Here is a 24,107-nt window from a genome sequence, read left to right as displayed (position 1 = left end):
TTCCAGCTGCAGTGGATATTATTGGATGTGGCTCTGTGTGGACATATGGTTTCATTCCTCTTGAGTAAAGAACTGAAGGGAAATGGCAAGGCTGTATGGTAGATGTTTTTAAGAAACAAACAAACTGTTTTCCAAAGGCATTAAACTACTTTGTATTCTCACTGGCAGTGTAATGAGAGTTCTAGGTCCACATTCTAAAACACCTGGATATGGGCTATATTTTTTAACTTTAGTTCTTCTAGTGGCACCCCTCATTTTAATTTGCATTTGGCCTAATGACTAGTAACATTAAGCATCATTTCATGTAGTTATTTACAATCTGTGTATCTTCTTTGGTGTTGTAATCTGTTAAGATATTTTTCCCAATATAGTAATAGGTTACTTGTCTTACTATTGAGATGTAAAAGTTCTGTACATATTTTAGATACAATTCCTTTGTGTGATATATGTTTTGCTAATATTTTCTCCCAATCTGTGGCTTGCCTTTTCATTTTGTATGAATTTTTCAAAGACAAGCTTTTCATTTTGATGAAAATATCAATTTTTTTCTTGTATGATTTGTGCCTGTTTATTGTCCTTCTTAAGAAATCTTCTCTTAATCCAGAACCCTAAAATTTTCTATGTTTTCCTCAAGAATTTTTATAGTTTTATTTCTTTGTTTTAGGTCTATAGTTAGTTCATTGTGATTTTTTTTTCATAAATAGTGTCCTGTAAAGGTTGGAAAGTATTTTTCTGTCTAAGACATCATTGGTTTAAAAGATTTTCCTTTGACCATTTAATTGTTTTGGCAACTCTGATTAAAACCAATTACCCCTATATGTGTTGTTCTATTTCTGGACTCTCTATTCTGTTCTACTGATCTATATGACTATCTTTTCACCAATAACACAGTGTCTTGATCATTAGCCAAAAAATTAATTCCTCCAACACTGCCTTTCTCTTTAAACTGCTATGGCTATTCCACATCCCTTGATTTTGCATATAGATTTTACAATCAATTTGTCAATTCCTATGAAAATGCCTGCTGGAATTATAACTGGATTGCACTGATTCTATAGATTAAAGTGGGAACAACTGATATCTTAAAAAAATTGAATCCCCTGATCCATGAACATAGTATATCTCTTTATTTCTTTAATTTCTCTCAGCAATGTTTTGTAGTTTTCCATATCTTTGGCTACTTGATCTCTAATATTCCATATTTTATGCTGTCTTACATAAGTACTTTTTAATTTAAATTCCCAATTGTGTGTTGCTAGTATTAAGAAATACAGTTGATTTTTGTATGTTTGCCTTGTATCATGTAATGCTGCTGAATGAACTCACTTCTTGATTCTAGCATCTTTTTTTTTTTAGTTGAGTACTTAGGATTTTCTAAATAGACAGTCATATAAATGAAAAGACAGCTTTGTTTCTTCCTTTCCAATCTGCATGCTTATTTCTTTTTCTTACCTTACAGCACTGGTTAAGAACTCCAGTCTAATGTTTAATAGAAAAGTGGTGAGGGACATCTTGTTTGTTCCTGATCTTTGAGGAAAAGGGTTCAGTCTTACACCAGAAAGTATTATAATTAGTTGTAAGTTTCTCATAAATGAGTTTTATCAGGATAAAAAAGTTTTTTACTCTTCCTAGTTTCTGTGAGATTTTGCCATAAATATATATTAGCTTTCTTCAAATCCTTTTTCTTCATCTACTGAGATAGTCATACGGCTCTTCTTGTCTGTTAATATGATGAATTATACTGAGTTTTGAACACTAAACCAATCTTTCAGTCCTGGATAAACTCCACCTGCCAATGAGGTATTATTATCCTTTATATGTACTACAGCATTCAACTTGCCAAAAATCTGACAATTTTTTCTTCTATTATTCATGAGGAATATTGGTCTGTAGTTTTCTTTTCTTGAAATATATTTTTCTACTTTTGGTTTCAGCATAATGCTGGTCTCATAGAGTAAATTTGGAAGTTTTATCTCTTTTTCAATTTTCTGGGAAAACATGTAGAGAATTGCTATTATTTCTTCATTCAATGTTTGGTATAACTCACCAATAAATCTTGCTGCTATTGATTTTTTTTTTTTTTTTGGGTGGGTAGGTTCTTAACTAAAAATTCTAATATAATATAGAGATACTCAGGTTATCTATCTTTTCATCGGTTTCAATAGCTGTTAGCTTTTTAAATATTTGCCTGTTGTGTATAATATTCCACTATTCTCTTACTGTCTACAGAATATGCAGTGATGTGCCCCTCTTTCATTCTTTATTTTGGTAATTTGTTTCTTCTCTCTTTTTTCTTACTCAGTCTACTTAGAAGGTTATCAATTTTACCAACTTTCTTAAGAAGCAGCTTGTGGTTCCATTAATTTTTCTCTACTGTTTTCCTGATGTCTAATTCATTGATTTATGTACTTGTCTTAATTATTTCCTTTCTTCTGCTTTCAAATTAACAAGCTTTTCCCCCCTAATTTCTTGATGCAATCTGATGCCATTAATTTGAAACAATTCTTATTTTCTAATAAGGCATTTAGTTCATGTATTTTCCACTAACCACTGTTTTAGCTAAATCCCTCTAATTTTGATACATCATGTTTTACTTTTTATTCAGTTCAGAATACCCTGAAATTTCTTCTTTGACTTGTTCTTTGTTCCTGGGATTATTTAGAGGTGTAAATAATTTCCAAGTACTAGGGGGATTATCTAGATATCTTTCAAATTGCAAGTAATAATTCTAAATAATCATGTGAATTATAAATATACTTCAACCAAGACATCAGAACAACAAACTAACCAAATTGTGACAGAGGGAGGCAACAGTCCAAAAAGTTTCATGTAAAAACTGTAATGACTTAAAGGTGTCTGCTTAATTTCTCTGGAAGTATGAGTAGTTGGTCAGGTGATCTTGCTTCCCTTTTGAAAATGGCTTATCAGTCTGACACTCTATGGCCAAAGATTACGGCCTGAAAAGCTGGTTATAAATCAAATTATATTCCCACTAGCTAGCATTATAAATGTTTCACGTGTTTGCAGGAAAAGCAGTTTTCAAAATTAGATACTAAAAGGAAAACATAATTTAATAATGTATTATTACTATTAACAATAGGTCACACAAAGTTCAACACTTTACTGAAACCTATAACTTCTTTGTCTTTGCAACCAGTCCCCTTTAGGGCTACAGTTTCTTTATGACAAGATCACTGAAGTCTTACACTCAAGGATATCAACTCCATAATTAATTTTTTTCATTAAGTATGAATTTCTGCGTGCAAATCAGTCCTATCTTTTGAAAAGCTAATATGAACAGTACAATAACTAGCAATAGCTGACACCTAGTACTTACTATGTACCCGGTACTTCTAAGTCCTTTATGTGTTTTATCTCATTTAATTCTCACAGCAACTCTATAAAATAACTGCTGTTATTATTTATGCTTTTCAGATAAGGAAAATGAGCAGTAACTAGACCAAGCAGGTCCACAGCCAGAACCCAGGAAATATGGTCCTAATGCCTGTGCTCTCTGTCACATTATATTGCCTAACAATATTAGAAGTTATAGATTCGCACTGCAAAGACAACAAGTGCAAAACTAACCTTTTAAAGAGCTCAGCTACAGAAATAACTGATAAATTTTTGATTTCCACACAATTTTTCAGGAGGCAACTGAGTAAAGGCCTTGAATTGTAAATGGTAACCTATAAAATTTACTGAAATTTGACATCCAAAAAAAAGAAGAAAAAAGAAATTACTAAAGTGAAACAAAAAAATTGGCCTATTACTGACACACAGGTGAAGAAAAATTCATAATTACAATATACTAACCAAGAATAGGAAGTTACTGTTGTAGCTGAGATTAATAGGTTCACATTCAAATTTGACACTATTTCAGATTTGATTTGGCAAATTTCCCAAAAGCAAGCACAGATAAAAGAATATGAAGACCATATATACTCTGCTTAAAAATTTTTCATAGGGCTTCCCTGGTGGTGCAGTGGTTGAGAGTCTGCCTGCCAATGCAGGGGACACGGGTTCGTGCCCTGGTCTGGGAAGATCCCACATGCCGCAGAGCGACCAGGCCCGTGAGCCATGGCCGCTGAGCCTGAGCGTCCGGAGCCTGTGTTCCACAACGGGAGAGGCCACAACAGTGAGAGGCCCGCGTACCACAAAAAAAAAAAAATTATGAAAATTTTCATAATTTTACCTTTTGGTTTCGGGGTAAATCTTGAACATGTGATGGAGGCTTGTAATTCAGAACTAGTCTTCTAAATTCCAATAGATTGAATAATGACTGAAAAAGAACAACAATTTAAGATAACCGAAGGGAAAATTCTATTAACAGAACTATAAAAATATGACTGGCCTGAAAGATTTATTTTATATACAGAATATTTCCCACTAGCACAAGAAGGCCTATTTTCTCCCTGAGAAAAAGTCACATTTCTTTTATTTTGACATATTATTCTTGATCATTAACAATATTTATGGTACTGCAAAGGAGAAAATTATACGTGGACAACTCAAAAAAACATAATATATATTATTAAAAGTTTCCTTTCTTTATGTTACTATGTGCCTAAGCAGTTTCCTCAAAATAAAATCTACACAAATGCAAAGTTGAGAACTTTTTAGACATGTTATGTTCAGTATGAGTTTTCTAGAGGTATCAATTCTACAAAAATACAGTACAAATAAATTTATGGGCCAGATGCTACGTGATAGAGACACAAAGAAATTACGTATTATCGCTAATGGTCAAGGAGACACACAACCTAGAAAGGAGACAGATATTTAATTATAACAATAGCAGTGTTACTCAAAAATACAGTAATATTGATCATGTAGAGCATAATGAAAGCATGTGAAAGATGCTCATGAAAAAGCTTCCTGCAGCTATGTTTTTAAGCTATAGCTTGTAACCCATTAATGTCATCATGATAAACATTAATTTTAAAAACTGAAATAAAATATAATGGAAAATATCAGAACATGTCATAAACAGTCAATTCACCAGAGTATCATTTGTAAAATTTTCATTGGTGATATTTTTACATACGTATGTATGTGTAAAGTGTTTTACAATGTAAAACGTATTCCTTTCTGTGAGTCACAGTTTATAAAGTTTGAAAATCATTGCACTGGAGGTTATAATGTATTAAATCTTAGTAAAAGATGGGTTAGCCAACTTGCTAGAAAATAAAAATAGCACCACATATCCATAAGAAAACAAGATTTTGTTTAATACTGGGTGTTGGGAAAACTGGTCTACTATATATAAATAGTCATATATAGATATAGATGTGGATTAAAGACGTAAATATGAAAGGTAAAACCATAAAACTGATAATTGTGATCTGAAGTATTTTTAAATTAAACAATATGAACATATTCGTTTATTTATTCATTCATTTAACAAATATTTATGGAGCACCTACTACATGCCAGACACAAGGAAGACAGGCAGCAGAGAATAAAATATATCAAGTCTCTGCCCTTGTATTATCTTGTTATTGCAAGTTAAAACAATGAGAGCAGATGTTATAAGTCAGAAATAATAAGTACAATAACAGACCAAAATCAGAAACTTAAGGAAGCAGCATTTAAAAGCCAGAGGAAAAAGAGCTATAAGAAAGACAAAATAAAAATAGTAAAGGAAATGTGGAGTATGAGATCACAGAAGAAAAAGGAGTAGAAAAGTTTTCAAACATAGTTGTGTATCAGAATAACTGCAGAGCTTTAAAAATTCCTATGTCAGGAACCTCTCAACAAAGATATAAAGTACCATAGAAGATTCTGGAGTACATCCAAGAATCACTGGCAAATTTCATGAAGGACAAAATTAGCAAAGGTTGAAGGTTGCCACATTCTAGTAAGGTAAGGGCAAGAAAATAATCTTTAGACTTGTCAATTGGGAAGTCATCTTTCCAGTAGAATGGTAGAATGGCAGAATAGCAGCAATGGGTCCTGAAGAAATGGGATAAAAGTAAGGGGGACAAAGTACAGACTGTTCTTAAAAGGAATTTAAATAGGAAAGAGTATATTGACAAATCTGGAGAATCTCAATCCCACTTCTATGCTCTGAGCTCCCACTGGAAAACTTTTTTCTTCTTCCTGAACACCCTTTAGAATTTCCTTTGGTGTGGGTCTCCTGGTAACAAAGTATTTCAGCTTCTGCTAAACTGAAAATTGTGGGGGCTTTTTTCATTTTTTAAAGATTTTTGCTAGTTATAGAATTCTAGACAGCCAGTTAATTTTTCCCAGAACTTTAAAGATAGCACTTCTGTTGAAAAGTCAACCATTAGTCTTATTTTTGCTCCTTCATAGAGGCGATACACCTTTTCTATCTGGCTACTTTTACTATTTTCTCTGTCTAGAGTGTTTCTCTCTTTTACTATGATGTGCCTTGGTGTAGTATTCTTTACGTTCATACTACCTGGTTCCTATTGCTTCCCTAATCTGTGGCTTCATCTCTTTCATCAAGCTTGGAATATTCTTTGTCATCTCTTCAAATATTGTTTTTATCCTATTTCCCTTTTAGTTTCCCTCTGGAACCAAAAATAAATTGTGTTAATACAATTTACACCATGTCCAAAATATCTCTTATATGCTCTCATCTGTATCTCATGGCTTTAGTGTGAAAATGTTCCACAAACTGTCCAGTTGACTAATTCTCTCTTCAGTGTGTCTGTAGCCTGCTAAACTCTTCCACTGATATCTTAACTTCATTTATCATATTTTTCAGTTCTAAATTTTCTATTTTAGAAATATTCTGTTTTGAACAAAATATTCTATTTTGTTCTTTTTATAGTTTTTAGTTTTCTATCAAAATTCTCAATCATGCTTCTAATTCCTTGAGCATAGTAATAGTTACATAACAAATAATTCGATTTTTAGTTTTCCCTGTAGGTATATTTCTAATTATCCATTATTTTCTCTTAATTTTTGGACATGTCTTATTTTCTGATATAACTAATTATGACTGATTTGAGTGCTAGACACTGTATGTAAAAAACTGGAGAAAAGGGGCTTCCCTGGTGGCGCAGTAGTTGAGAGTGCACCTGCCGATGCAGGGGACGCGAGTTCATGTCCCGGTCCGGGAAGACCCCACATGCAGCGGAGTGGCTGCGCCTGTGAGCCGTGGCCGCTGAGCCTGCGCGTCCGGAGCATGTGCTCCGCAGCGGGAGAGGCCACAACAGTGAGAGGCCCGCATACCGCAAAAGGAGAAAATTCTAAGTTCGAGATGATAGTATCTTCTAACAGAATTTACATTTCCTTCTGGCAGGCAGCAAAACTGGGACTACTTGCAAGCCTAGATCATCTTAATCCAATCAATTCTGAGAAAATCTCAAGCTGGGATTCACAAATTATAAAGCCTGGCCTATTTTTCAGTTCTCAGTTAATTCTAGGGTGTAGCCCTTTAGAATTTAACTGAAAATCTGAGGTGTTTCCTAGGGCTCCAAGCCTGTGTGAAACTTTGCTTAGCTCCCCAGCCAATCAGTAGTCACTACTGAAATTGCCTCAAAGATAAAATCAGCCCAAAATGTGAAGCTTACTCTCTGAAATTCTTGTTCTCTCAAAGTGTAGCCTCAAAATTCCTCACTGCTTTAGGGTTTATGATGCCTTCAAAAAGCTGATTTCATTTTTCTTTTGTTTTGTTTTGGACTCCAGCAAAATATGAGCGGGTAGATGTCCGAAAACAATGTTACTACCCGAAGTAGAATTTGTGACCGTGGATTATCACAACAAATCACAGAAATTTATTTTAAGTACCAATCTATACCATAAACCAGGCATAGTACTATTAGTCAACACATGCCTTCAAAGGGGTGGGAAAGAGTAATTGTCACTACTGCCTAAATTGTGTTTGTGAGTCATACACATTGAAAACAAGTATCCTTTCATTCAGTCCAAAGCTAATGTGTCAATTTTGAAATTTGTTAAAGTAGAGTTTGGTTAAACTCTTGCTAATTTCAGAGAGCTAATGGAAGATGAGAGTTTAAATACATAATTTGTGGAAAACAAAAAGAGTGATGACAAGAGAGCAAAGGGAGACATAAACTGTCTATAATGAAAAATACTAAGGAAGAGCAACATAAATTCTCCTTGGTGGATTTTTAAAAAAATGAAACGGTATCAGATAAGTTTCAATGTGAGATAGAAACAGACTGGCAGGATTAAAAACTGAAAGTCTGTATACAGAGCAATTAAAGCCCTATGTCCTTCCCAGACTGAGAAGCATCAGACAAGTACTCTCTCTCTCTTCCTGTGGAATACAGGAAAATTTAAACTTTGAATATAATTTAACTGACTCAGGTTCATAAAAATCAGTCATGGTGTATTTCAGGGTAGGATGAGATTCAGGGCTACAAATAGGGTTAAGTAAAAGCCTGCCAATTGACCCCCAACTGTCCCTTCCCCAATTCCCTTTCTCTAGACCTGCTTTTGGAAAGTTAGCAACCATGCTTAAACCACAAAAAAATCAGGATCCAGTCTGGATTTGAGGCACAGAAATCTCATGTTGTAAAGGATTCCCCTCACCAAAAAAAAAAAAAGAAAAGAAAAGAGTTAACATGTTTGAGATGTTTGAGTATATGAAACACACTATGGATAATACCTCAAAAGAGAGGTTGAAGCAGCTGGAAATTTTTAAGGACAAATAAGTATACAGAAAACAGAAAGAAGAAAAGGTGGCAACTGACAACTCCATGAAAACAAAGAATTACAGAGGGGTAGTCTTAGTAAACCACTATAATGTCTACAAAGTCAAAGAAAATGTAAACACTGACTACTGACTATTTTTAACTGGTGATATAACTATGTTGGGAGATGAAAGGAAAGGCAATTCTAGGTAGGTGAAATGAAAAGAGCTAAATCCTCATCTATCTCTGCAGAAAGGCATGTCATTTAGAAAAACAAAGATAGCTAGAGAAACAGAATTGGTTGTAGATGCCTTTAAGAAGCAGGACTATGCTTCTCAGGCAGGGTGGTTTGGAGCAGAGGGCTGTTATTTTTCACAAGGCTTTTATTGCTATGGGATTTTTGGTTTTCTCTTTGAACTATGTACTCATGTTCTTTGATGAAAATTAGAGACAAAAGCAAGTGCTATGAAAAACACGTTAAATGATATCCTGAAATGTTTTGAAAACTTGCAGCACCTTTTCAATACCATACTTTTAATACATTAGAGTGCTAGAAGCATCTTAAGTCTTCAATTCCACCATAAGTAATATATGCTCCTTTACGGTTCATTCATTTACTAACTCAGTAATTACTTAAAGGGTTCCTCCAACGTGTCAGACACTCTACTATACACTGGTACAGAACAGTAACCTAGATGATGTGCTCTCTGCCCTCAGGATGCGTGTATTTTAGTCAACTTAGAGTTTCATAATTTATGCATAAGGTGACCATATACTTTACCATCCAACCCATAACCCTTCTGAGTATGAAAAAGGGCTTCAAGACTAATTAATAGGTGCTGATAGATCTACAATGTGAGTAAACTGGGACTGTACCAGGCAAACTGAGAAGTATGAGCACCTTACTTCTGAGCATCTCAGAGGCATCCAAATGGGAATGGTGCTAAGGTTTATCGTGAGAATCCATGGATTACTTGAACTTAACACCCCAAACCAGAGAAAGAGGAGAACATATTCCTATAAGTAACTGCCTAATTCACTGACACCCTAGTGGAAAAAGCAGCCCCAATTAGTACTTTCTACATAAAAGTTCCTTTTGAACAGGATGAAAATAGTCCTGACTAGATAACTGGTTGATACCCAATCTAAAGACAGTCAGGCTAATATTATTAGCATCCAAAAGATTATGTAAGCCATTCTCTGTACAACCTTCTCCTTGCTTACAGTCTCTTTCTGATATTCTGTTCCCCTTTTCTTCCAAAATACTTAGGTCTCAGTACCTAAAGGAACAAATATAACAAAGCTGTGCCTTCTGTAGCCTATGCTCATTACCTACTCTGAAGTTAGAGATTTATAATCCCAGTAAACTACTATAATTGGTAGAAATACTTACAAAGAGAAGAATTCCCTGTTGTTTCATACTAGTCTTGCCAACTAAGTATAATAAATTCCATCCCTGAGAAAAGTTTGTAATTGAAACTTCACAGTACATTTATGTCACAGCCTGAACAAGTTCCACCTTGCTTTGGAAAACACAATTTAAAAACTTCCAGCACTAATACAGATTTCCTACCCAAATTTTCTTTCATAAGTGAAAAGTTCCATTTATGATGATAAACTTATTTCAGATGTCTGTGAAATTAAGCAAATGTCAAGAAATGAAAAAATAAAATATTTCAATTACTAGAAATGAAAAGTAAAAGGTACTTAAAATGGGTTAAGAGACTTTAAAATTACATTCAAAAACAAAATGAAGTTATCTCCAGATAAATTTTTCTTCCCACCCACAATTTTCTGAACTCTGAAGCTTAATGTTTTTCCACATCCCCAAGTCAGTATCTTATTACTTTATTATAATCCAAATTTTTCAAGGTTAGCGGTTACTTCTCCTAGGTGTTTATTCTAACTAAACTATTGATTCTTTAGAAGCACTTTCTTACTTCTTATAGTTTTCTAAGAGAAACAGCTAATCAATGAGCCTCATTTACTGGCTGTAATAGTGTAAAGGTAGCATCTACTTGTCCAAATACAGGCTGCAAAGCATACTCATAAACACTCAGATCAGAGCCTTAAAACTGTGCTTCATATTTTAAAATGATGACTAAATTATGAAATTTAGATTGAACAATGAAATGCAAAAAAGCCCTTACTAACAGTGCAAGTAAAGCAAGATAGCCTATTAAGAAGATCTAAGAGATTAAGATAGCAAATAAAGTTTGAGATATTGTTGGCATGTAAGTGAACAATTAATGCATACTCAAGGCCAAGAACAAAAGTATCATCACAAATTTATGCTAATCCAGGTATTCCTTAACATTTTAATAGGCTGGAAAACAAATAACGTACCATATTATTAACTAGCGTATACCACAGTTTATTAAAAAGTGAGGCATAAATCCAGAAAACCAAAGGAAATCACATTATATAATATTATTTGCCAGAAAGGCAGAAAAGAGTTGGAAATTATAACACGGAAGTAGAAAAAAAGTTAAAACTACTAGTTAATCGCCTCGAGAACACAATTAACAACCTTGTAGAAATGAACTTAATAACCTGTGAGTTGCATTAATATCATATGAAAGTTTACACAGTATACAGTTTTGGAAAAGTACAAAATGAAGAGATATTTTGAATGTAAAAGAATGTAAATTAGAATACATCTAATGATTTAAAAAGTACTCATCAGAAATAATAAATAAGCTACAATTCAGCTGTATTAGGAAAATAAGCACAAATATTAATTTTCCTAAATGGCAATTAAAATTAAGAGCATGTTATTCATAGATTGTTTTATTTAAGGAGACTTTAATTTAACGTTTTACAATTTGACAGATAACATTATCAATGTCTGAGAATGGTAAAGATTTATGTCAAAAGTCATATCACATAAAAGTTTAAAAAAAAAAAAGAAAATTAGTCCAAACTGAGAAGATGATGGATATCTATGCATACAAACATTTTTCATTTTAGAATAAGGAGCTCAAGAAACATTTCATTAAGGCCTTTCCAAGTTAGAAAGAAAATATGTTATTCTTTATTTATCAACATTTATTCTTTACGTCATTCTCACATATGTATTGAGAATTATTTGTCAATCTGTTCCCTCCTCAAATAAAATGCTCTCTTACATAAAAAATAGTATTTAAATGACTATAATTCTTGAATGATATTTTCCATTATATATAAATAATTCTGATTTGACTCACAAAAAAAAAACAGTTTTGGTTTCATACCTTGATTACATCCTTCCCTAAATTTTCAGGGATTTATATACAAAAATATTTTCTTTCCACTCTGACAATTCCCAACAAATGGGAAGGAGGAAAAATTAATTCTGAATAAGGCATTAGGTAGTGTTCTATCATTAAAACTCCATACTGGGAGTGAGGAACAAAGTGGGGTGCGGAATACTGCAATCCCCAAACTAGGTTAGTAGACAGAAAGGCATACTAAAACCTGATCTGCAGTTATATATAAAGTATACAGCTTAAAAGAAACACAACCCCAACCCACTTTCCATTGCTGTCAGGCCCACCAAATAAGATCTGCATAAAGACTCTTACCTGAATAACAGCACTAAACCAACAAGTATTGCCAACATTCTTTAGTCCAACAGGAGCTTTGTCCTGCCTTTTTCTATCATAAGGGTTTCGAGAATCTCTCCAAACTTCAGTAGGTGTCCTCTTCAAACATGCTTTATTTTCTGCTATGCTGGCTTCAAGAACTCTAAAACAATGGGAAGAAGATGATGGGGGAAAAAAGTACAGTATTAATTTAGTGCTGTACCCTAGAAAATAGCATACTATAAACTAAGGATTTTAATAGATTAAGCTCTAGACAATCCATCTGGGGAAGTAATATTTAAAATTAAATTTACTCAAGTGGAGGCTAGTTTTAAGAACATAGCCGTGGCAATGCCAACACATCAAGAGGCATGCAGCCTATTTTTCTCAGAAAAAGGAAATTTCAAACACAAAAAGACAGCATTATGTAATAGGAAATATATTAAATTATATTTCAACAAATTAGAGGCTTAGTACCAGGGATACAGTACCTAGGTAAGTTTTCTGAAAAGTCACTGTATTGAAATACATATTTACAATATAACATAATGACTATTTTTATAAGAATTACTTTGAATCAAGAAAACTAAAAATTGAAAAAAACTGTACTTTTATTCCTCTGACCATTAATTTCCTTTTCTATTATAAAAAGGGTAAAGTAAATTCTAGGGTTCCTTTCAGTTCTAGAGATCCATGATTCTACAAGAGCTAAATAAAGGGAGAGAATATTTATGTGTTCACTTCTTTACCCAAAAGTTTGCCTAGGGAGAAATCTACTGAAATAAATATCTACATATCAGAATAATAAAAGATTAAACTCTTCAAAATAAATGCACTTACACAATATCTAAAAATATATCTAAAATATCTAAACATGGCTAAGAGTAATGCTACTTTGCTTAATGGTGTTCTTCTTGCTCTTAAACATGTAACAACATGCTGGAAAACCCTAATCCTCACATATAAACTAACCATGCATTTTTGCCTGCTCAAGACATGTGTTACTTACTATTCTAAATAAGCATAAATAATAGCTAAATATCTTAACGCATTCTGTATTCATTACAAAACCTCAGCAAGAATAAGTTTTTCAACGTTTTTGGCTTCTTGAGAAGATCTCATTCATGCTACACTATTTTTCTCCTAAAGATTTTGCTCTATCAGATTAATGTCAAAATAATATAGCTATCTTCCTTAATTATGCAGAAAAAGTAAATTATTCTTTTGTCTCTAACCTTACAACATGACCTTAGATACAATGTATTAGATTCCAAACTAGTATTACTTAAAATAACTTATATGAATGTAGGATAGAGTCTTCTTTGGGAATCAGTAAAACCACATACTGAAAAAAAGAAAGCAGAAAACAACATGATAGGGACTTCCCTGGTGGCACAGTGTTAAGAATCCGCCTGCCAATGCAGGGGACACGGGTTCAAGCCCTGGTCTGGGAGGATCCCACATGCCACGGAGCAACTAAGCCCGCGAGCCACAACTACTGAGCCCGTGTGCCACAACTACTGAAGCCCACACGCCTAGAGCCCGTGCTCCACAACAAGAGAAACCAACCACAACGAGAAGCCCGCACACCGCAACGAAGGTCCCTGCTCGCCACAACTAGAGAAAGCCTGTGTGTAGCAACAAACACCCGACGCAGCCATAAATTAATTAATTAATTAAAAAATAAAACAACATGATACATTACAATGTAAAGATCAAAGATCAAAGTAAACTCACATATTTAAAATAAACAGTATACACTTTTAAGAGTGGTCCAACATTAGCAGCAGTACTCTGCTAATCAACTCTCCATGCAACCTCAGCCCATACAAGCTTTTTCTCTTAAACTATTGACCACTAAAAAATAGTAGAACTCCTTGGAAGGTATTTATTAGATGAATTGGGGCATAAGAAAGTCAGCATTTATCTAGAACATCCCACTCTTATCAGAAATAAGTTTTAAAGAACATAAGGGGGAGGTAAGTCAAAGAGCCAACCTGAGAGAATTCCTACTGTTCAAGTTGTACAATTCAACATAATGTAATACAAGAATCAGAATAATCAACTGGAAAAATTAAATTTGTACAAGGCGACTACTTCAAAAGAGAAAAGTTAACACATGGTATACAAAAGGTAAATACAACACCAAAGTCTATTTTATATAACAAGGTATATTTAATTATTTATTGACTTTTATAAATGGGAATGTTTTCATTTGAAAAGTTTGCTCCTTTTGTAACATGTGTATATCCAGAAGTATAAATAAAGGAACCTTATTCCTCATTGGTAATTAGAAATGAATGAACTAAAAAACAAGCAATGGGTTCTGGGTGAAGTAGCAACAATAACACAAACAGGAAAGAAGAATTAGCACCAGCGGTCATATATAAGGGACAGAAGAGGCATAAAGCAGTTGATTAGCAACAGTGGGCATGTACAATAACCATTAAAAAAGAGGATTCTACAGTATATTCCAAAAGCATAAACTGATCAAAAGTGAAGGAGAACAAGGAGAACTACACTCATTCCTAAATCTTCTAGGTGGATGACCCTCTACCATTACATATTTTTAAACTTCTAATTATAATAAAATACTAATTAGAAATAACCCTTTTCAATGCCAACACACCAGATCATTTGTATCATAATGACCAGGAAACGGGTCACACAGACAACAGTCATGGAAAACTTGAGAAGACCTGATTTCTATAAAATGTACTGTCTACAAAAATTAAAGTCTAAAAATAAGTCACATGTACACCAATAAAGAGGTTAAAAAAATAAATATTAAAAATTGAAAAAATAAGTCACATGAAGTTAATAACAAAATGAAACTCAGCCTCAAGACCATATTGAGTAAAACTAGGTCTCCTGTTCCCCACAAGTGTCAACAACCCATCCCAAATCTACAATCTAGACTCCCCTGAGATAATGACATTCTTCTAATTCCAGATCTAGTTAAGATTATTAAAAACTAAAAACCAGAAAGTATTTTTTTAATGGTTCGATACAGTCAGTTCAGGCACCCTCCTCTTCAGCCCCCTCCCACCAAGAAAATACATCTGATTTTCACGTTGTATGAAAACATTAATGTGATAAGATAATATAAGCTTTTTAGTTCCCTTGCCTACTTTTGGGAGAATGTATGGCCTCAAATGTAGTTTCTAGGACCAAGCAGCTTACCTGCACTTTTTGTTACAAGAGGAGGGAAAGAAAGTCAAGGATATAAACTGAAGATACCATCTCTCCAGCATTCCCATAAAACTTTTTACAGAGGTAAAATTACATACAAACTGTAATAACTGAGTAGAGCTTAAGACATACATGTTCACTGTTTCTCAAAGTGACCTAAAGATATAAAAATTTTTGAAGTATCCATTTCTAAACCACATTTATTTTTGGTGGGTGGGTATACATACTTAAATGTATATAATTAAATATTCATATAACTCAATTCAGTCATATGGTAGAGATCATCATTCATTATAATAAAAGCATGAGTTTTAAAGAAGTAGATTTATTATAATATTCCTTAAACATATGGTAATATGGTAGAATTATGGTACTAAAAATAGTAGATTAAAGAATGCCATGACTTTGTGATCTTCACTTAGAGCTTATAACACATTTAGTTTTTTAATCACCAAGGACTTACAACATGCTCCAGTTAGGTTTCCTCCTACCACTTCCTCCTGGATCCTAAAAGACTTTATAAATACATTTATTACACTGCACAAAATTATTAATCAACCAGTCTCTCCCACCAGCAACCAGAGGATAGAAACATGGATTTGTTTCATCCCTAGAGCGTACATGATTTTAAAAAAACAAAAACAAAAAACAGGGGCTAGGGCTTCCCTGGTGGCGCAGTGGTTGAGAGTCCGCCTGCTGATGCAGGGGACACGGGTTCGTGCCCCGGTCCGGGAAGATTCCACATGCCACAGAGCGGCTGGGCCCATGAGCCATGGCCGCTGAGCCTGCGCGTCCGGAGCCTGTGCTCCGCAATGGGAGAGGCCACAACAGTGAGAGGCCCGCATACCACAAAAAAAAACAAAAAGCCCAACCTCTAGCCCAAATATGAGCCCTCCATTCCCAAGCCCTTGTCCTTTGCTATAGTCCAGTCCTGGCATATTAATATAAGCGTCATATAAAGGCAAGTCCTCATAAGGGTTCCTTCCCTGGCCTCACAAAACAAAGTAAAGCCAATGACTCTACCCAGGCTTTAAAGTGTAAAGTATGCCAATAGCTACATTTCAGATATTAAGGCTGCAAGTAGAGAGAGAGAATAAAAAAATAACACTGCAAATCTCAGAGCTCAGAAATAGCTTAGAACAAAATGTAGCATACTGAAAAAGGCAAGCCCAAAAGCCACAAATACCAACCCCAACTACAATCACCTTATCTTCTCAACACTAGTCATGACCATGGCATTCAACAATATAAAAAGATGACAAAATGTTTTGCTGTCTCTTTTCCTTCTACACACTATATTGAATGAATCTTCAAAGCACTTACTTAGAGTAAGTGTTCATGTTCCTAGTAGAATTTTATCGTACTGATTTTGAGGGCTTTTTTTTTTGCTTGTTTTCTTTTGTATTGTTATTTAAACTGCATTATAGAAAATATTCCACTTTGGATCATCTAAGTCTATTCCAAGCAAGCAACATACTCACTGGAAAACATGCATATCATTTAAGCTATACAGATCAACCAAAAAGAAAAGAAAAAAGAAGGTGGAAGGAAGGAAGGAAGAAGAGGAAGGAAGGGAGGGAGGGAGGGAGGAAGGGAGGGAGCGAGGAAGGGAGGGAGGGACGAAGGGAGGGACGAAAGGAGTATTCATCTTCTACAGTTCCTTTAAAAAAAATCTATTGGTATTTTGATTGTGATCACACTAAACCCGTAAGTTAATTTAAGGAGAACTAACCAGTTTTACAATATTCAGTCTTCCAATTTGTGAAACAGAATACATTTCCAATTATTTCCATATTTATTAATATGTCTCAGTGTTATTTAATAATTTTCTTCTTAGAAGTTCTTGCACACTTATTAGATTTATTCCTGGTCTTTAATAGTTTTATGTGTTATAAATGGTAGCTTTTAAAATTTTCTCCTTATCATTCTTTCTTATACATAAAAACATAACCTTTTTTATATTGATTATCAACCAACAGGGCTAAATACATCTTTTCTTGGTAAGAGTATTTTATTGAGGTGATTTACATATAATAAGAAACACAAACCTTAAATGTATAGTTCAGTGAAATTTTTACCAATGAATACCACCCTGCATGTAACCACCACCCAGACAAAGATATAGAAAATTTCTGTTATTCCCCAAAATTCTGTCATGCCCTTTCCCAATCAATAGTGTCTCTCTAATTCTCAGATAATCACCAATCTGACTTCTACCACAATAAACTAGTTCTGCTTGTCCTTAAACATCACATAAATGGAATCACACAGCAGTTACTCTTTTGTGTCAAGTTTCTTTCACTCAACATGTTACTTTGTGGATTCCTCCACATTTTTTAAATTACCAGGAAAATGTTTTCCATTACATTGCTTAGTATTCCACTGTGTGAATATACAACCACTGTGAACTATTCTGCTCTTACAGATATTTGGTTGTTTACAGTTTTTAGTTATTATCAATAAAGGCACTATGTGCTTCTTTCTCAAGGGTCTATACCTAGAAGTGGAAACATGGACTATGCTAAGTCCTAGCATAATATATGTTGAAATACACTAGAAACTCCCAGTTTTCCCAAGTGGCTGTACCATTATACATTCTTACGAACAATATATGACACTTCCAATTGCTCTACATGCTTGCCAACATTTGATATTGTCAGTCTTTTTCATTTTAGCCATTGTGTTGGATATATAGTGGTGGCTGTTCTCCAATGAGGTGACTCAACAAACTTGTACCACAAAGATTACCACCACTGCTATAATCTATCATCATACCCAACATGGCAACTTGTCCACTTTTAACTGGTCGAACTTATTATTTTCATGTGTCTAACTGCTATGTAAATTTGTGTCATTTGTCACTTTCACTGGTACTATTTTTAGGATAATTCTACCTTTTTCCTCTGAGTAATTTTAAGATTTTCCCAGTCTTATGTATTCTGGAGTGTCACTATAATGAATTTATGTGTGGGTTTCTTTTCATTTTTCTGATTGGGATTTGTTGGCTCATGAAATTACAAGTTACCTCTTCGCTTCTAAAAAATTCTGTGATTATCACTTTAAATTTTGCCTCTGACTCCCTCCCTCCTCTTCTTCAGTAACACCAATTAATGTATGTTAGACCTACTCATTTTATTCTCCGTGTCATTCAACCTTTCTTCATATTATTTAACTTTTTAGCTATCTGTTACACACTGGATAATTTCTTCTCATATAGCTTACAGTCTACTAATACATTCTTCAGCTATTTCTAATCTGCTATTAAACCTGTGTTCTGTTTTTTCTTTTCCTTTTTTTTAATTTAGTAATTCTTATTTTCATTTCTAGAAGATATTTTCACAGTACTTTTTCAAGTAGAGATTTATTGAATCATTAAAGTGACACAAATTTCAGCTGTACAACCATGGTATAACTTCTCAGGAGCAAATCTCATCCCCTCCAACAACACTCCTCATAGCTAAGGCAACTGTCTTTGTAGTGTTATAGGGGTTTCAGAGGGGGGGATAGTTCTGATTTACCCTTATTTGTGAATATGTCATCCATTGACATAACTTTACAAGGGGAATGATTTCTTATTAAAACTTCCCACCTAATATAGACAATGGCCTTTAACTTCTTTTTCCCACATTCAACAAGGATATCAAAACTGAAATTCAAATTTATACACACAAGCAAATGTCATCATGTCAAAAAGTGACTTTCAGCATTCCGAACTTACTTCTTTGGGTTCCACCTTTCACTTTGATTTAGTCTGATTATAGCCCTTACTATCTTAACAATTCTATAATACTTTCAAGAGATCTTAAAATATTTTACATCCAACAGAAACAACACATTCTGGTTGTTTCCACTAGAATATCTGTTTTAGTCTACCATGTTTCCTGAAACTGTTGAAGGTGTGGTCTTTGTAACAATTTTAACTAGAACCTATTCCTACCTTCTACCCAACTTATTCAAAGTCATCTCATGAGGCAAGCCATTTTCACAACAAATATGCTAGACACAAACTAGCCACAATGCAGTTTATTAACAAATTTCTACTATCCATACTCTACTTGTTCCCTGTCTGTGCAGTGATAACTAAGATAATTATAATAAATGCATCCAATCCTGACATTAAGAAGTAATTATATTAAGAAGTACACTTGTAAAATGTTCAACTTAAGAAATTTTACCATGAAATTTATGGGTGCCTGAACACAAGATTGTAAGATGTAAAAAGGTTTTATCTCATCTAGGTGTACACAATAGCGCAGTATTCCAAATGTGTGAATTCATATTAAAGTATGTATACTGAAATATAACCATAGTCAAATGATTCTAGGATTTTACTTGGCAAGATTTTGTCATCTGAACTTACTAGGTAATGAACAAATAAATTTACTTTTAAGCATAATATATAAATGTTTTCCTTAAAAAATTCACCATTTTCCCTTTTGAATTTAGAGTCTAAGCCTTAATAAAACTCACTGCAATGTTATATTTGTCAAATGCTTAACTAGAATTCTCATATTCCCTTATTTCTAATACAATATGATTTATAAATGTGCTTATTTACTGAATGTTGCAGTTAACTTTTTTGTTAACTATATATTATAAAATCTATGCATATCAGGGAAAAAATTACATTTTGCAACAGTAAATTATTTTTTTTTACTTCTGAGTATAATTTTACATAAAATTTTGTTATACTACACTATAGCAATTCTCTGCAATGCTATCTACAATAAAAATACTTGCAAAGTATTTACTATTTTAAGAGTATACTAAAATTAAAAGATCAAGGGAAAAAAAAGTGCATTAACTTAAAGAGTTTTTTTTTTCCATTTGGACAAAAATCAGTATCTTAAAGAATATATAACATATATTGTACGTAATAGAGATTAGGAATAATCTAAATTTCTTAACTTTTATTTATTTATTTATTTATACTGATTATCTAAATTATGTTATTTTAATTAGAAAACACAGGATACAAAACTACTGACACTACTTGGTATATAACCCTCCAGACTTTTTTCTATTTATGTACTAATATAAATTAATATATATAACAATATATATACATTTAAAAATATTTGTATCATAGTATATATTCTATTTTATAATCTCTTTTTCACATACTAGATTATCATTCCCCTTAAATATGAATTCCAACTGATGTATTTCATGTTTAAAATATTTCTCATAAAGCTTAAGTATTTTCAAATTTTATAATTATTCAAGACAAATATTTCATTCCAATTCATTTTTATAAGACAAAATCTAACTTTATAATTTCTCCAAATCCTTCAAAAAATAAGCCTAAATAAAATGTCTAAAAATAGCACATGTACTTTTGGTTTTCATTTAAAATTACTGGTATTAAATGATATTAGCCACAACTAAAGAGGATAATGAATTTTAATTAAGGCTTGCCATCTTGATATCTTATTATACAAAGCAGTTTCCAAAGTAACAAAGACATTAAAAAGTATTACTACAAAAAATTATGTGCCTTTGCTAAACATAGCATTTTGAGGCATCTCCTACGGTAATCTCAGATTACTCAGAAAGAAATGTACTATTAATATTGTGCCAAGGGAAATTATCTAAGAAAGCTGGTACATTCTGCTACCAAACAACTCTGTTAACAGGGGAAAAGAACATTGGAGTCATAAGACCCATCTTAGCTGTGTATCTTTGGAAAATCATTTAACCTCTTAAAAGACAAATTTCTTCTTCAGTAAGATAAACTTACCATTGGCTCCAAAGAGTTGTTTAGAAGATTATGTTTAGTTATAATTTAAAGTTTTATTTTTTAAATCAAACTTATTTAATCCTTTGGTGGATCAAATTTTTTCAAACTAAAAAGTTTTGGTAATTAAATCAAAAGATGCATTCCAGGGCTTCCCTGGTGGCGCAGTGGTTGAGAGTCCACCTGCCAATGCAGGGGACGCAGATTCGTGCCCCGGTCTGCGAAGATCCCACATGCCGCGGAGCGGCTGGGCCCGTGAGCCATGGCCGCTGAGCCTGCGCGTCCGGAGCCTGTGCTCCGCAACGGGAGAGGCCACAACAGTGAGAGGCCCGCGTACCGCAAAAAAAAAAAAAAAAAGATGCATTCCATCACACATCTTGGAATCTTGCTTATTTCTTAAAAAAAAAACAAAAAACCTATAAATATACTATCATATTATAGATCAGAAGTTGGCAAAGTATGGCCCATGGGCCAAATCCAGCTGGCCCTCTGTTTTTGTAAATCGAGATTTACTGGAACACAGCCACCCTCATTAAATTATGCATTATCGATGGCTGCTTTTACACTACAACACTTGAGTTGAGCAACTGCAACAGAAACCAGATGGCTGACAAAGCCTAAAATATTTACCACTGGCACGTTACAGAAAAAAGTTTGTTGACCCTGGCCATAAATGACTATAAATTGAATTGGACAATGTATCCAAAAGGAATTAGGGGAAGAAAGAAAAAAATCAAAGAAATATTAAAATATATACCTAAATTTAATGCCCCACAATGCCGCTCCAAAATCCTAAAAACAATCTAAGTTTCAAATGCAGTTGAATCTAGAATAAGAAAATCTGAGTTACATAAAATATAAAAACAATACTAAGTTTATTAATAGTTTATTTAGAATTGCAAAGTATATCTTTGTGCCTCTTCAAATTAAAGTCAATTATTATTTCTATTATAAATAGTATTTATATCTACTTTATACAAATTATATTTTTACCTGCTAATGGCTTGCTCCTCATCAGTTATTCCAGTCTCCCTGAATGCCCTGTTTGATTCCGCCAAACTCAAGGCAATTGCTCTCTGAAGATCATCTTTATCATCTCCAGTGAGATCAATCACATCTGAAAAGCAAAACTATCTTTCTCAAAATTAAAAGTCAAACAAAATGAAAGGTAATTCTTATAATGGAGATTTTATACCCAATATACCCTTTCCAATCAAAGACAGCACCAACTTAATTCTGTATAAGAGCCTCTCTGAAGAGAATGCAAACTTTTTAAATTGGTTATACTTTGAAATTGAATGTTCTTCTCTATAAAATATACCTAAAGCAATTAAGAGTATAAATATTTTTCATTACAGAGGAATCTCAATATTTACTATGAAGTCTCTGATTAAAAGCTAATAAGCAGAAAGACTGCTAAAAACAGGTTCTTTAACAACAAAAACTGAAGCCAACATAATTAAACATTTATATTTATGCTTTCTGAAGTCAACCCAAATACACACACATTCCAGTCGGCTATACTACCTAGACATTTATTAAAGTATAATAATTAAATGAGCTCTCAAAAACTATGTTTCAGAAACTAATTGACCATACATATCTATGTTTATATACACTTTTAAAGTCTGGATGAATGTATGAAGCTGTTAACAGTGGTTAATTTCAATGAGGAGGGTTATGGGGAGAAGGAAGTATAAGGATCTTTCACTTTCTATTTAATGTTCTATGCATTCCTTTTAATTAAAAAAAGGTTTTCATTTCACAAAAAAGAAAAATATGCAAGTAAATGACAGGTTTTCTTTTGTTAGAATAAAATAAAGTAGTCTAGATGCTGTAAGTGTTCTTCTTCCAAAGAATAAAGTCTACAACTATTACCACATTCAAAAAAACTGATTTTTAATCCAATTTCCCAATATACATCGATTTATTTCCTTACCTCAAAAGATGTCAATTATACTCCTATTATCATTTAAACAATGATAGATCATAACATGTTACTAAGTAGGATATTACAAAATAATGGGATGAGAAAGAGAAAGAAGTATAGCTGTTACTACCTTATCTTTGCATAGTTGGGATTATGCTGGTTGGTATCCTGGACAAGTTTTATAATCACTTTGTTTATTTGTATTCGAGACATGTTAAAATTAATTTTTTTCTTTGTAATCTTAGAATAAGAGAGAAACAAACAAAAGGGTTGGGGATGGGAGATAAAGTGTCTTCATTTTACCATCTGGCTACAGGGTTATATATAACTACTAGAAAAAAAATATTTTGCACTTAATAAAAAATAAAGTATATTGATAGTTTCAAAAGTCTACTTCTATTGTTATATACACTTTTTTCTCCAAACAGCAGCTTATGAGAATATTAAAAATAACAGTTGGCCACGGAAGATTTTTTTAATGTTCTTAGAGAGTATAACAAAACCTCACAAAAATGTAGTAAGTAAGGTCCAAAAAACTCAGTCAAGTAAAATGTGGAACAGAGTTATAGAGCAAGTGAAATGATGGAGCATGCATACGTACGTCAGCAGGCCAAAGGTTTCCTAATTCTGGTTTACAAATTCCGAGTCCACCAAACCACAGCTGTAGATGGATATCACCGGGTGTAGTCATTCAGTCCAGCTGAAATATTGATAAAGAAGCTAGGACTGGAGAGGCATGAAGTGGCCTCATAAAAATGAGAACTATCATGATCATTAAATAATGACTAGAACTTGGGTGAGTAAAGAGAGAATAATGGAAGTAAAGAAAATAACCTGAAAATCACAAAGAAGCAGAAAAACAGGTTTTGGGGACACGATCAATTAGCCCTCAGATTCCAATCTCTCATCCTCCTTGTGTGCCTTCTACAACTACAGAAGCTGAAAAGATTAAAACAAACAAGCTTATTTTCCTGATTCACCTGCAGTTATGGTTCTGGATAAAATTTAGGTTCCACCAATCGGATGCATCAGCATAAGATTTGGAAGGCAGACTT

The 24,107-nt window shown here is 33.3% G+C and overlaps 1 protein-coding gene across 2 annotated transcripts in view; it reads right to left on the bottom strand.

Annotated features, from left to right (window-relative positions):
• USP25 (ubiquitin specific peptidase 25) overlaps positions 1–24,107 on the bottom strand; it is a 138,968-nt gene that overhangs the window by 82,334 nt on the left and 32,527 nt on the right. For both annotated transcript variants that reach the window (XM_067739229.1, XM_067739230.1), the window contains exons 4-6: positions 22,116–22,239; positions 12,194–12,356; positions 4,196–4,282 (exon numbers count right to left, since the gene is read on the bottom strand). In XM_067739229.1, the coding sequence (XP_067595330.1) occupies positions 4,196–4,282; positions 12,194–12,356; positions 22,116–22,239 (374 nt within the window). The remainder of the gene's footprint in view (positions 1–4,195; positions 4,283–12,193; positions 12,357–22,115; positions 22,240–24,107) is intronic.

This window comes from Pseudorca crassidens, chromosome 5 (genome assembly GCF_039906515.1).
Source record: "Pseudorca crassidens isolate mPseCra1 chromosome 5, mPseCra1.hap1, whole genome shotgun sequence".
Lineage (NCBI taxonomy): Eukaryota > Metazoa > Chordata > Mammalia > Artiodactyla > Delphinidae > Pseudorca > Pseudorca crassidens.
The sequence above is the reverse complement of the archived record's forward strand: the minus strand, read 5'-3'. Positions and strand labels throughout refer to the sequence as shown.